At 38.8% G+C, this 16,261-nt stretch overlaps 1 protein-coding gene across 12 annotated transcripts in view; it reads left to right on the top strand.

Annotated features, from left to right (window-relative positions):
* The first annotated feature begins 1,676 nt into the window (after positions 1 to 1,676).
* The window catches only part of lrrfip2 (leucine rich repeat (in FLII) interacting protein 2), a 44,894-nt gene continuing 30,309 nt past the window's right edge, over positions 1,677 to 16,261 (top strand). For 2 of the 12 annotated variants that reach the window (XM_061910741.1, XM_061910740.1), the window contains exons 1-2: positions 1,679 to 1,881; positions 2,793 to 2,955. In XM_061910741.1, coding sequence (XP_061766725.1) covers positions 2,866 to 2,955 — 90 coding nt within the window. In that variant the 5' untranslated portion in view covers positions 1,679 to 1,881; positions 2,793 to 2,865. Of the gene's footprint in view, positions 1,882 to 2,792; positions 2,956 to 16,261 lie in introns of all 12 variants that reach the window. The other 10 variants (XM_061910739.1, XM_061910743.1, XM_061910742.1 and 7 more) reach the window with 8 other exon arrangements.

The raw sequence follows: 16,261 nt of genomic DNA on the forward strand, positions 1-16,261 counted from the left end.
CTTGTATTGACATGTTTTTAGATGACACCAAAATGCACAGTACGGGTATATATGCTGTAGTCCATTGGTCCCCAATAATTTATGAACGACTGCATTTTCTCCGACTTAACTTTCTCCTGTCATATTAGACACACCAATAAGCTTGTTTATAGATGTACAATAAAACTCCTTATAATAAGTTGCCATTTGTTATATTTGTTATAGCTTTGTGACACGATATAATGCACATTAATGAACATCCATCCATCCATTTCCTACCGCTTGTCCCTTTTGGTGTCGCTTGGGGTGCTGGAGCCTCGCTCACCTTCATTCAGGCGGAAGGCGTTGTACACCCTAGACAAGTCGCCATCTCGTCACAGACATTAATGAACGTCCACAGTGGCAGAGGGATAAGTGCGTCTGCCTCACAATATGAAGGTCCTGAGTAGTCCTGGGTTAAATCCCGGGATCTTTCTGTGTGGAGTTTGCATGTCCATCCTGCTTGGGTTCCATCCGGGTACTCCGGCTTCCTCCCACTTCCAAAGACATGCACCCGGGGATAGGTTGATTGGGCAACACTAAATTGGCCCTAGTGTGTGAATGTGAGTGTGAATGTTGTCTGTCTATCTGTGTTGGCCCTGCGATGAGGTGGCGACTTGTCCAGGGTGTACGCCGCCTTCCGCCCGATTGTAGCATTAATAAACATATAAAATATAGATGTAATAATAATAATGGATTAGATTTATATCGCACTTTTCTATTATTAGATACTCAAAGCGCTCACAGAGGAGTGGGAACCCATCAGTCATTCACACCTGGTGGTGGTAAGCTACGTCTGTAGCCACAGCTGCCCTGGGGTAGACTGACGGAAGCGTGGCTGCCAGTTTGCGCCTGCGGCCCCTCCAACCGCCCTCTATCATTCATTCACCAGTGTGAGCGGCACCGGGGGGAAGGGTGAAGTGTCCTGCCCAAGGACACAACGGCAGCGATTCGGATGTCAATAGGCGGGGAGCGAACCTGCAACCCTCAGGTTTCTGGCACGGCCGCTCTACTCACTACACCATGTCGCCCCAGACAGATTGTAGCCAAAGGCTGATTTCCATCTGCAGTTCATTGCGAAGAAACAAACCTAGGGCTCCCACTAATTCAGCGGTATACTGAGTTGTATATTTCATGCACTTATTTTTGCTGTATTTATCTGGCACAAGTTCAAAGCCGGTCCCTGAAAAAAATGTCTACAATAAACTGGTCCGTGGTGCAAAAAAGTTTGGCGACCCCTGCTGAAGCCCACACCTACAGAACAGAAATGATCCTCGGCTGCCCCCTGGTGGTTGTAAATAGACTGTACAATTTAGTCAAGGAGCTCGCAAAGTTTTTTTTATATTATTTTTATTTTTTAAAGGAAAACAATTGAAATATAGTGAAATAAAAAAATATGCATAGAAGAACACGTGATGAACTTCAACCATTTAAATGTCGTTACGTTCAAAACCGAGCAACAACAAATCTTTAATAACAAAGATTATCGCAAAAATAAAAAATACATGACCTCCTGGGTTGATGTTGCTGGAATAGCTTGTTAATGTTTGAAAATTCGTGTAGGAACTGGCCCTCGCTACGTCTTTAAAACACACAATTCGGTATGTTTTTTTTTCTATGCTACGTCTGCTAGCGCCATCACGCCCTCGTTTCTCAACATCCGGGAACTTTGGGGGCTAACCAGCGAGTGGGGCTGGGTAAAGGAGGGCAGCGGCGGAAAGGCGGACTGATGACAGCTGTCACTGTGGACCAAAAAAAACACTTCCAAATTCCGAAGACCGGACTAATGGCTGACCCTTAATATTGAAAAGGGAAAGAGGAAAACATTGGCTGTGTCGCGGGATAATTCAAGGCATTGAAGAGGTAACTTAACTTCCCAAGTGGCAGAACTGTTGCCCTGTCTTGTCTCTTGGAAGTCTGCTAGCCGAGCTAACCCCGGCCAAATCAAAACAATCCCTTGTATTACTACAGTTTGTATTAGGTGGTTATAAAACACTCACATTTAAGTAGAAGTTGGTTGAACGTCCGATACGTAAACATTTTGTTTGTCACAGTAATTGGAACACAAACGCTAGTTAGCAAGTATTGCTAGCTCACCAGCTGGCTAGCGTAACCTTTTCCATTAGCATTAGCGCGGTGTCCTACTTTAGCAGAGCATTTACACAGCTTCTCTCAACATAAACCATTTCTAACAGATGTGTTTTAAAAAGGCTGTATGCTTTCTCTTTGATGGTAGTGTAAAACCGACGTATAGCTATTTGAAATCGCCAGTATAACAACGATGGCATGGCTTGTGACTATCGTGTTTGTGACTGCTGAAACAAGTATAGCCTGTTTTCAACTGCTTCAAACCATCAAAGGCTATCCCAGGGTCTGACGCAAAAGGAACCTTGTCTTTATTTAGACGTCTTTCTTACTTTTGTGCTCTTCCTTACGTAAATATGATCTGACAACTTTCTAATACATGTCAATCATGTTGTAGTCAAAACAGTCAAACGAGTTTGCCGTTGTTGCCGCTGTTTCATTGGTTGGTTCAAATTGTAAGCTTGCAATGGTTACATGTCACATTTCCAGCTGCTTCATGTCATCCACAACGGTTATCCTAAGCCCATGTTGTTGCATACAAGAGTGATGCATTTTTGCAGGAATGCAAGTTGGAGATAAGGAAAGCTGGTCTGGGCTATATTAATAAGGAGTGCAGTTATCTTGCGTTTGCTCGCAGTCCTCTTGGTTGAATACATTTTTAATTAAGAATTGTCCTCCTTTCTCTCTAGGTTTTTAACCTACAGTCCTATTTAACATCAAAGCTCTGCACCTTGCTGGAGGAGCTGCAGTTGGTCGGGCAACATGGGCACACAAGGCACTGGTAGGAAGCGTGCCCCACTAAAAGACAGGTTCTCTGCAGAGGATGAGGCATTGAGCAGCATTGCCCGAGAGGTAAGTTTACCTGGTTTAAATTGAGATTGAAAGACCAGATTTATATGTATATAGACATTTACCTTGTTTGAATTGAGATTGAAAGACCATATTTAGATGTATATAGACATTTACCTGGTTTAAATTGAGATTGAAAGACCAGATTTAGGTAGGATTGGGTATCGAGTATCAATTGGAACCGGGACTAACTTTCCGATTCTCCCGGAATCATTCAAAAGTTTAAATTTCGATTCCTAGTTTCGATACCCAGTCCGCCGACCGGAAAAAAATAATAAGTCCGCCGACCCAGAAGAAGAAGCCGCTGAACACCAACAAAGAAGCGCCCACCGCCGGAAGTGTTAGCATAGCCGAGCCTATGTAGCCGAGCGAGTCAGTCAAACATGGATAGCGGGCGTTGACGGTCGAAAGTGTGGCTTTATTTTACTAAAAAAAAAGAAATATCGGCGAAATGTAACATGTGCAACAGGACTGTTTCGTGATTAGGAGGGTGCACGTCAAACATGATGAAGCACCTCCGAGTTCATGGAGTACAAATAAATGCGTGTCCCGTCTTCGACAGGAGACACTATCTCTCCAAAACGCTCACGCATCCTGCCTGAGAAAGCGGATATGGTCATTTTCGTAAACAAGAACTGTCTCTGATTTTATACTGTACCTGCTGCTAATCTGGACTGGGTTTTGCAAGTTGTTTCTTATTGTTTATTTGCTTTTCTGCACCAGGTTAGCCCATCAGTGGGAGCACGGTAACATGTTTAAGTACCTGCAGCATCATACACTTGTGTGTGTAAATGTGTTTTCATGAGGTTTCCTGCAGCATCATACACTTATGTGTAAATGTGTTTTCATGAGGTTTTCCAAAATAAAGCTCTGTTGATGAAAGTGTACCCCTGTGAAAATGTATTCATAATTAATAATATTTATATTAAAGTTCATAGATTTGATATTTATATTCTAGTTGAAAACAGCCCTGTGAGGAATTTATAGTAAAGTTTATAAAAAGTTAATATAATTAAAATTGATGGAGAATGTCAGACTATTTCATTCAGAAAGACTGTAGGTTAGCTAGCTCATTTAAAATATCCTAAACTTATTTTTGACCCTGCCTTTTTTTTTTTTTTTTTTTTTTTTTTTTTTAAGAAAGAATCGGAATCGAGAATTGTCAGGAATCAGAATCGTTCGAATTCAAACGATACCCAACCCTAGATTTAGGTGTGTATTGTTCTTTTTACTCTGTTCGCAGAATAAAACAATGTTTGCACACAGTTCACAGCAATGCCTATTTCCTCTCCATGCACATGTAGATGATTTATTAGTCTTATCTCAAATACATAAAATGTGTCAAAGTCTTTATCAGTATTTTGATATTTGGACATTGATCTATAACTGAAAGAATAACTGAGTTAAATATTAAAGTCCTTACAGCAGGTTCATTCCGGTCACTTATTAACACAATTGACATTTTATTTTAGAATGTTTGAACTACGCAGTTTAATTAGACATTTGATGACGATCTACATAATTTGTAACCACAACAGCACCAACAAAAGTGCAGAAGCTTCATAAAACACCAAAATATAGTTAATGAAACATTGTTATTTATATAGTGAATAACTTTTTAAGTGCAGAAGAGGCTACTTAACAATTTTAGGAGGCAGGTGTAGAACTGCATGGTACTTCTTTGATTGCCTTGTAGTTTATTACGTAAAATATGTGGATATTCATATAGTTTAATAATATAATTGGTCTCTTAGCTTGTCATAGTAATTGCATACCTGGATCAAAATTCAACATCATTTTGAATGACAAAAGCAACATTTCTATTATTTTTCAGAAAACAGTGATTTTATTTAGAAAGTTAATTGTGCAAGAAAATTATTTCAAGACGGTTTAGTGGTCATAGATGTGTCATAAAATGGGGCCCTTTAAGCATCTGCTACTATGTGGATATTCAAGTTCTGCTGAAACAGCTGGTTTGTGCCATATAGGTTGAAACGCTTGACAATGTTTTTGTCTGAGTAAAGATACTTGGCTTGTAACAACTTGCCTGTGGATTACTTCATTTTGTTCCACTGCAGGGCTGCAATTCTTTATTTTCGCCAGAATACTGTATCTACGAACATGGAACAACTGTGTAATGGGAAGATTCAATTATTGTTTTGTATGATTGTGTTGTACAAGTACAATTGATCACTGATTTTGCACTTTTCCAAATGATTATTAGGCTTATATGATCTGTTTTAAGAACGATACGGCTGTCTGATAGCTTTCCAGGCCCCCATTCTTGGGCACTAAGCCTAAGGCTCCATTTGCTTTCGTTATAGTCATGAAGGCCAATCATAGAAGCATGAGTCATTTAAGCCACCAAGCCAGGTTCTAAATTTGAATCTCTTTGCAACAAAATGGTGATTAAAACAACTCTGCAGGTAGTTCAGGAGGTCAGTGTTCAACGTGTTGCCTATCGGTCCTCTAGTCTACTAAGGCTCATTTCACAGCAGCATCTGACTTGTGTTTAAGAATGCTTCCAGACCTACCGGCAGGAGAAATAATTATTTGATCATATGTCAGTTACCCTCTTAAAATTACTTGAACAGTTCACATTTTTAGGACACCTTTATTTTAACAGAGAAATAATATCAACAAAAAACAATAATGGTTTCATTAATCTCCAACATGTCACAATCACTTGCAAATTAGATATTACAGCAGGACTTTGAGACGTCGCAGCATCCTTTTGAGTCAAGTACTTCACTTGATGTTAAAGCAATACCTGAAGCACTCGGCAGAACCTTCACCAAATACTTCCTGGGTTACTTGACACAGGCCCAGAAGCCATAAAGAGGAACTGCACTTTTTGTCTATCATTCCCAAGCCTTATGTGAGACAAGCACAAACATTTTTGTCATTAGCAAAAGTCAGCTAAAAATAGAGGTAACGGGATTTACTCTATTCCGCACTATAAAGCGCTCAAAAAATACATCTAATAACTTCCATCAAGTTGTACAAACCCCGTTTCCATATGAGTTGGGAAATTGTGTTGGATGTAAATATAAACGGAATACAATCATTTACAAATCCTTTTCAACCCATGTTTGATTGAATGCACTACAAAGACAAGATATTTGATGTTCAAACTCATAAACTTTATTTTATTTTTTTGCAAATAATAATTAACTTAAAATTTCATGGCTGCAACATGTGCCAAAGTAGTTGGGAAAGGGCATGTTCACCACTGTGTTACATCACTTTCTCTTTTAACAACAATCAATAAACGTTTGGGAACTGAGGAAACTAATTGTTGAAGCTTTGAAAGTGGAATTCTTTCCCATTCTTGTTTTATGTAGAGCTTCAGTCGTTCAACAGTCCGGGGTCTCTGCTGTCGTATTTTACGCTTCATAATGTGCCGCACATTTTCGATGGGAGACACGTCTGGACTGCAGCCGGTCCAGGAAAGTACCCGCACTCTTTTTTTACGAAGCCATGCTGCTGTAACACTTGTCTTGCTGAAATAAGCAGGGGTGCCATGATAACGTTGCTTGGATGACAACATATGTTGCTCCAAAACCTGTATAGACCTTTCAGCATTAATGGTGCCTTCACAGATGTGTAAGTTACCCATACCTTGGGCACTAATGCACCCCCATACCCTACCCAGACGCTGGCTTTTGAACTTTGCGCCTATAACAATCCGAATGGTTATTTTCCTCTTTGTTATGGAGGACACCACGTCTTCTGTTTCCAAATATAATTTGAAATGTGAATTCGTCGGACCACAGAACACCTTTCCACTTTGCATCAGTCCATCTTAGATGAGCTCGGGCCCAGCCAAGCCGGCGGCGTTACAGAATATTGTTGATAAACGGGTTTGGCTTTCCATAGTAGAATTTTAACTTGCACATACAGATGTAGCGACCAACTGTAGTTACTGACAGTGGTTTTATGAAGTGTTCCTGAGCCCATGTGGTGATATCCTTTACACACTGATGTCAGTTTTTGATGCAGTACCGCCTGAGGGATCAAAAGTCTGTAATATCATCGCTTATGTGCAGTGATTTCTCCAGATTCTCTGAACTTTTTGATAATTTTATGGACCGTATGTGGTAAAATCCCTAATTTCTTTGCAATAGCTCATTGAGAAATGTTGTTCTAAAACTGTTCGACAATTTGCTTACAAAGTGGTGACCCTCACCCCATCCTTGTTTGTGAATTACTTAGCATTTCATGGAAGCTTATTTTATACCCAATCATGGCACCCACCTGTTCACAATTAGCCTGCACACCTGTGGGATGTTCCATAAGTGTTTGATGAGCATTCCTCAACTTAATCAGTATTTATTGCCACCTTTCCAACTTCTTTGTCACGTGTTGCTGGCATCAAATTCTAAAGTTAATGATTATTTGCAAAAACAAATGTTTATCAGTTTGAACATCAAATATGTTGTCTTTGTAGCATATTCAACTGAATATACGTTGAAAATGATTTGCAAATCATTGTATTCCGTTTATATTTACATCTAACACAATTTCCCAACTCATATGGAAACGGAGTTTGTATATACACACTGTAAGTATGTATGTAATGCAGTAACACATTTAATATTTACATATTTTGGTCATTTTAAGCATACGGTGCCGCATCATCACATTCGCTATTTCCTTCAACAACAATTACTAATAATGATGGCAGACTTCATGTGAGCCAGGGGCAAGATTTTTCCGGCAAATTGAGATCCACAACCTTATGTTTTTTAGCCTGAACATACAGAGGATCAGTTATAAGATTTAGAAGCTGAGTGATAAGTAAAACCAGAAACTGTGTTTTACTTATTACTTATTACTTGTAGTAAATGGAAATGGACATTTTGTATTTAAACTCTATTGGCCAATACAGTTTATTATATTGTCTAACAAAGTTAGTAAGTTAGTGCAACGAATGCTTAGCGTGCTTTCCAACTCAATGACACATTGACATATAGGCTAACGGGAAAAATATATGCCTGTTTGCCTGTATGTCGATGTGTCATCCAACTGACAGGGAAACGTATATTTTCGACAAATAAAACTTTGGTGGATATGGGTAGTGTCAGTGCCTATTTCGTTCTCGATATGCAGATATGCTGAGGAAGGTGGGTTCCAACATTAGCACGGCTAATTGCAGTTTCTGGTACTGTATGTGCATCAGGCACATAATGGGTGGTATTTGCTTGGCACAATATAATGCATCATATGTAATGATTTTCTACTTTGTGTATTGACATGGTAGGAGGCTATATGATTTATGCGTAACGTTGGTTGGCTCATAGAATCGCACTGTGCACTGAGAGATATTGATTGATTGATTGATTGAGTTTAGTTTATTTTGAACATGAACACACAGTATAATACATCACACATATGTTAATATCATTTCTATTTACATCATATCCGAAAAGGAGTAGGAAGAAGTAGGGCTGGGCGATATATCGATATATCGATTTACGCGATGTATCGCGGGTTTGTCTCTCTACGATATATAAAATGACGATATTGTGATATTCAAGTATACATTCTCACGCAGTTGCTTTTAGCTGAGGGCATTACACTACAGGCTTTTCCCACTCCTTCCTGTGTCTCCTTCTCACAGACAGCAAGCGCACTAACTTACACACGTCACATACTGTCATGTCATACGTCACATACGCATACGCCCTCACGGAGCAGAGAGGTAGCAGACTGGGTAACGTTAGCTGTGATGCTAGCGAAGGCATGCGAGTGGTAATGCACGAAAAAGAAGGTGCGAATGAAGGAAAAATTAATTCCCAAGAAAAACAGCAGGGGTCTATCGTCTGGCGGGTGGTTGGCTTCAAGCGGGAAGATGTCGAATAGACAACTTTAACAGCCTACTGAAACCCAATACTACCGACCACGCAGTCTGATAGTTTATAAATCAATGATGAAATATTAACATTGCAACACATGCCAATACGGCCTTTTTAGTTTACTAAAGTGCAATTTTAAATTTCCCGCGAGTTTCTTGTTGAAAACGTCGCGGAATGATGACGCGTGCGCGTGACGTCACGGAAATATTAGCGCAGCACCAAACACGGCTAAAATTCGTCTCTGTTCATCACGTAATTACACCGTCTTTAGGACATCTGTGTTGCTGAATCTTTTTCAATTTGTTCATTTAATAATGGAGACTATAAAGAACAATGCTGTTGGTGGAAAGCGGTGGATTGCAGCTGTCTTTAGCACCGAGACACAGCCGGTGTTTCTTTCTTTGTTGTGAAGCAGAGCGGTCAAGCGAACATGTTTTCTCTACGTCAACCAGCATGTTTTTGGATGGGAAAATTGTGATATATATCTTACCGGAGACATCATTGGATTATTCGTCGTCCTGCAGCAGCTGTCAAAAAAGGCAGCTGTGAGCTTGGCTCCTCGGCTTCTCTCTGAGACACTGCGTGTTCACCGCAGCCACCTGACCTCGAGGTGTCTTTACAATCTTTACAATCTCTCTAAAACACTATTAAAACAATATGCAGATAAGGGATCTTCCAGAATTATCCGAGTAAATGTGTCTAATTATACATCTGAAACGCTCACACTGCCGCCGCCCAGAGCTGTCGCTTTTTTTAAAATGTATTTTTATTTATTTATTTTCTCTAGTCCTTCACTGTCAATATGCTTTTTCACGGATCTTTCATCCTCGCTCAAATTAATGGGGAAATTGTCGCTTTATCGGTCCGATTTGCTCTTACTGCTGGTGGCTCCCATTATAAACAATGTGAATATGTGGGGAGCCCTGCAACTCGTGACGTCACGCGCACATACTTCCGTTAAAGGCAGGGCTTTTTTATTAGCGACCAAAAGTTGCGAACTTTATCGTAGATGTTCTCTACTAAATCCTTTCAGCAAAAATATGGCAATATCGCGAAATGATCAAGTATGACACATAGAATGGACCTGCTATTCCAGTTTAAATAAGAAAATATAATTTTAGTAGGCCTTTAATTTGTAAAGTGTGGGGCACAAGTGTAGCTACCAGCTATCGCCCAGCCCTAGGAAGAAGATAAGCTTATTTAATCCTACTCCTTTACCACTTTAGAGCGTTTACAAATACATATGTTCATTTACTGTCTTCTTATTGTAACACAATTACATCATTGAATGATTAATACTACAGTTATTGCAATACATGGTTAAGTCAGTCATGATTAACATACTACGATGAAGAATATCCAGTTGTAAGCACTATTAATTTGAACAACATGTTTACCTTCTTTACTTAGTCCACTCCATAGTTTAATTCCTCATACTGATATGCTAAAGGTCTTAAATGTTGTACGCACATACACATGTTTTAAGTTAATTTTTCCTCTAAGGTTATATTTCTCCTCTTTAGTTGAGAAGAATTGTTGTACATTCTTGAGTAGCAGGTTATAGTTTGCTTTGTACATAATTTTAGCTGTTTGCAATTTTACCGAATCGTTGAATTTCAATATTTTTGATTTAATAAATACAGTGTGTTTATGTTCTCTATATACAACAATATGTGTCAGTCTAACTGATCTTTTTTGTAACATGGTAACACTAGCGAACAGTAGAGAATATTGAGTGACTTTTGATCCAAAATATATTTTGCTTTGTTCATTATTGCAATATTTCTTGCCACTTTATGTTGCATATTTTTACATGAGATTTCCAGTTAATTGTATCATCTATTATTACATCCAAAAATATAGTTTCTTCTACCCTTTCAATGTCAAGTCCGTCAATTTGTATTTGTCTATGATGCTCTTTTGATGTGTGTAAATGGGAGAGAATGGAGTGCGTAAGGTTGGATGCAACATGGAGTTATGCTGAACGAAATGTGGCGGTAATTTTACTGTTGGCCTTGGCTTGCCATCAAAGTAGGCCTATGCCATTTATAATATACAAACCCCGATTCCATATGAGTTGGGAAATTGTGTTAGATTTGGAAATCATTTTCACCCCATATTCAATTGAATATGCTACAAAGATGTTCAAACTGATAAACATTTGTTTTTTTTTTGCAAATAATCCCTAACTTTAGAATTTGATGCCAGCAGCAGGCGACAAAGAAGTTGGGAAAGGTGGCAATAAATACTGATAGAGTTAAGGAATACTCGTCAAACGCTTGTTTGGAACATCCCACAGGTGTGCAGGCTAATTGGGAATAGGTGGGTGCCAGCTTCCCAAAAAATGCTCAGTGTTTCACAAGAAAGGATAGGGCGAGGTACACCCCTTTGTCCACAACTGCGTGAGCAAATATTCAAACAGTTTAAGAACAACGTTTCTCAAAGTGCAATTGCAAGAAATTTAGGGATTTCAACATCTACGGTCCATAATATCATCACAAGGTTCAGAGAATCCGGAGAAATCACACCACGTAAGCGGCATGGCCGATAACCAACATTGAATGACCGTGACTTTCGATCACTCAGACGGCACTGTATCAAAAACCGACATCAATCTCTAAAGGATATCACCACATGGGCTTAGGAACACTTCAGAAAACCACTGTCACTAAATACAGTTCGTCGCTACATCTGTAAGTGCAAGTTAAAGCTCTACTATGCGAAGCGAAAGCCATTTATCAACAACATCCAGAAACGCCGCCGGCTTCTCTGGGCCCGAGATCGTCTAAGATGGACTGATGCAAAGTGGAAAAGTGTTCTGTGGTCTGACGAGTCCACATTTCAAATTGTTTTGGGAAATATTCAATATCGTGTCATCCGGACCAAAGGGGAAGCGAACCATCCAGACTGTTATTGACGCAAAGTTCAAAAGCCAGCATCTGTGATGGTATGGGGGTGCATTAGTGCCCAACGCATGGGTAACTTACAGATCTGCGAAGGCACCATTAATGCTGAAAGGTACATACAGGTTTTGGAACAACACATGCTGCCATCTATGCGCCGTCTTTTTCATGGACGACCCTGCTTATTTCAGCAAGACAATGCCAAGCCACATTCAGCACGTGTTACAACAGTGTAACTTTCTAAAAAAAGAGTGTGGGTACTTTCCTGGTCCGTCTGCAGTCCAGACCTGTCTCCCATCGAAAATGTGTGGCGCATTATGAATCGTAAATTACGACAGCGGAGACCCCGGACTGTTGAAAAACTGAAGTTCTACATAAAACAATAATGGGAAAGAATTCCACTTTCAAAGCTTCAAATAGTTTCCTCAGTTCCCAAACATTTATTGGGTGTTGTTAAAAGAAAAGGTGATCCAACACAGTGGTGAACATGCTCTTTCCCAACTACTTTGGCACGTGTTGCAGCCATGAAATTGTAAATGAATGATTATTTGCAAAAAAAAATAAAGTTTATGAGTTTGAACATCAAATATCTTGTCTTTGTAGTGCATCCAATTGAATATGGGTTGAAAAGGATTTGCAAATCCTTGTATTCCGTTTATATTTACATCTAACACAATTTCCCAACTCATATGAAAACGGGGTTTGTATATTATTCTAGATAATTATTTTAATGGTGGTCCATTTGGTCAAACTAGACATTTTAGCAGAGTAAAACCGACAATCTGTCCCGATTAAAATATTGCAGCGTGACTTTACAAAGATATTTGGCTAATCGACATTAGTAAAATGTGGCATAATTACTTAGTAAACCATCTTGCAAGATGCATAAACACGAGAAACCTACAGCGTAAGACCTGTCGATTGCCATTTGAAATTCCTTGGAGTAGGATCCAGATTTGGCTGCGTATGTGACAACCTCAGTCATGGACAGTGGGCAAGGATAATTTTCTGGCCACATTACTACATACATATGGCACCTTTAAACAAGTCAAAGGAAGAAAATAATAATCAATGCTTTTTTTCTAATCGAAATCGATTAAGTGTGACTGCTAAACGACAAACCATGGGACCAAATAAAGTTTTGAGTGTCAGTAATTTGACAAAAAGACTGAGAACTACTGTGGAATTCCAAAACGAAATAATTGCAAATGTTGGCTTTCAAGTGATCGATCTCGCCATGATATAGAGGAAGTCTACATCAACAAAAAGTATCATTCTGGCAAAGAGAACGTATTTGGATTTAAATTATTTCCAATGGATAACAATTCTGGAACGCATTACCATTTAGGGATGTAACAATATGAGAATTTCATATCACGGTTATTGTGACTAAATTGATCACAGTTATCATTATTATCGCAATTTCTTCAATGTGTTAAAAAAGCAGGGAACTTACACACACAGACCAAATTTTTTTAAAACTAAAATAAATACACACTGTGAGAAAACCCACTATTTTGAATATTTTGTGTTACTTCACTGACAGTGTTTTAGGCTTAGTATTTTATATGTTTTAATGGCTAAGATTTTATTGTTTTTAATATTGGTTTGTACTGTATCACATCATAGTTCACTTGTTAGGGGGCACACCAGGGTTTGAATGATCATGCTCTCACAATCACATTCATACTTGACAAAACAAACTGTGCTAGCAGAGAATGCAACAAATTTTGTTTTAACCAAACCAAACATGATAGCTCTGACTGCACCCTCTACTTCAGGGTTGCTCAAAGTGGGTCTGAGTCGCCTTGCTTGATCCTCTAAAACAGGGGTGCCCATTACGTCGATCGCGAGCTACCAGTCGACCGCGGGGGGTGTGTCAGTCGATCTCCAGCCAGGCTTTTAAAAAAAATAGACCTAAAAATGAGTGATCATCAGTCTTCACCAAGACGTCACTTAAATGACATTCACGGTACCGGAGGGTCTTGTGAGATGACGCTGGCTGCTGCAAGATCATTATTATGAAAATATGACCGAGAGGAAGGCGAGAAACACTTTTTATTTCAACAGACTCTCGCGCCGTACCTTCCGTCAAAACTCTAAAGGCCGACTGCACATTTCCTATCTTCACAATAAAAGCCCTGCTTCATTCTGCCTGCGCTAACTAAATACAGAGTCTCGGAAAACTGGCGTGCACAAGCGATCCCTCAGAAAGCTGGCGTGCACATCACTTGTGCACGCCAGCTTTCTGAGACTCTTATTTTGTTAGCGCAGGCAGCATGAAGCAGGGCTTTTATTGTGAAGATAGGAAATGTGCAGTCGGCCTTTAGAGTTTTGACGGAAGGGACGGCGCGAAAGTCTGTTGAAATAAAAAGTGTTTCTCGCCTTCCTCTCCGTCATTTTTTCATAATAATGAACTGGCAGCAGCCAGCATCATCTCACAAGACCCTCGGGTGCCGTGAATGTCAATCAAGCAAGCTACGGAATTTGCCGCCAATGTTTTTCTTGTAAAGTGTATGGAAGGTGGATGAATTAAATGCCAAAAACCAACCACTTTCATGTGGTATTGTACAGAAAGGACAACTTTTTTTCTCCTCCATTTGAAAATGTGGTCGTTATCATCATTACTGTCTGATTCCAATCAATGCAAGTCATCAGAATCAGGTAATACACCAACTTATATTCTTGTCTTTGTGAAAGAAAAACATCTATATGTGTTACACATGTTTGTATTATCATTAAACACATTTAACTTGTTTACAAAAATGTCTCTTTCATAAATAAATAAATATAAATGATATATATAAATGAGGTATATCCCCTCGAGTTGGTCAATTGAAAAGTAGCTCGCCTGCAGAAAAAGTGTGGGCACACCTGCTCTAAAAGGTGGCTTCCAAAATGTAAAACATAGTCATACTGAAGGTATTAAAGCTCACATAATCAATGATGGTATGTCCTCAAAGCTAACGAGTTACCATTTATCAAACGGAACAATCTCCACTACTTCATACTGTATATGGAAGTATTATAGTCGTGAAATTATTTGCAAATGTGTATTCCAATCTGTTTGTAATCAGATTATTTGTGCTTTAAGTTGTCTGTCCGTATTAGGATTTGTTTGTGTGCAAAAAAATATCTATGTCCGTATTAGCGTGTGTAAAAAAAAATTGTGTGTGCTCGAGGTGTACATTTTTGAGCACCTCGTGATTTGATTACAATTCAGGAGTGATTAAAAATTGATGATTGAATCTTCCTTAATGTATGTTTATTCATGCAGTTTTAAATGTATTTTCATTTTATTAAATAAGCGTTTATTACTTGCGACTTTCAAAAACAGTGCATTTGTTATCAGAAACAGTTAAATTAATTTCCACATTTATTAAATTATTGGACATGTGTGCAAAACTGGAAAATAAGCGCCCTAAAATAAAGGAGCTGGTTGGATCTCGTTTCGCTAGAACTGTCTGCATTACATTAATTAAAATAAATGTATCGATTATTGATGTTTAATCATCGATTTTATAACGTCCATGTCCATATTGTGTTGCATCTAAAAATCGATTATTTTACACACGGACAAATCATAATACGGACAGACAACTTACAACACACACACGTAGATCTAATTACACACACACAGATTGATAGACACACACACCAATACACACACATGAATTGGGTTACACACACACAGTTTGAGAGTAGGGCTGGGCGATATATCGATATAAACGATATATCGCGGGTTTGCCTCTGTGCGATATAGAAAATGACTATATCGTAATATTTGAGTACTGTATTTTTCGGACTAAGTCGCAGTTTTTTTCATAGTTTGGCCGGGGGTGCGACATATACTTCGGAGCGACTTATGTGTGAAATTTTTAGCACATTACCGTAAAATATTAAATAATATTATTTATCTCATTCGCGGAAGATTGTCAGCAATCGTCACACACTCTGCTATATGCTACTGCCATAGCTATTAAAATAGATCATTTCATCGTTGGCGGTAATTTATAAAAAAATTGAGAAGAGCTGGACAAAAATTGAACCTAAGAGGAAATCATGTACTGCAGATTACAAGCTGGGCGTAGTGAAATATGCAGCAGAAAACGACAAGAGTCCAGAGTTGTTTAAAAGCGACATCAAGGAAGAAGATTTCAATGGATTTATCGATTAGGAATGACAGATTGGTAAACGTATAGCATGTTATAGTTATTTGAATGACTCTTACCATAATATGTTACGTTATCATACAAGGCACGTTCTCAGTTGGTTATTTATGCGTCATATAACGTACACTTATTCAGCCTGTTGTTCACTATTCTTTATTTATTTTAAATTGCCTTTCAAATGTCTATTCTTGGTGTTGGATTTTATCAAATAAATTTCCCCCAAAAATGCGACATATACTCCAGTGCGACGTATATATGTTTTTTTTCTTTCTTTATTATGCATTTTTGGTCGGTGTGACGTATACTCCCGAGCGATTTATAATCCGAAAAATACGGTATACGTTCTCACGCAGTTGTTTTTAGCTGCGGGTAATAC

This window comes from Nerophis ophidion, linkage group LG09 (assembly GCF_033978795.1).
Source record: "Nerophis ophidion isolate RoL-2023_Sa linkage group LG09, RoL_Noph_v1.0, whole genome shotgun sequence".
Classification (NCBI taxonomy): Eukaryota; Metazoa; Chordata; class Actinopteri; order Syngnathiformes; family Syngnathidae; genus Nerophis; species Nerophis ophidion.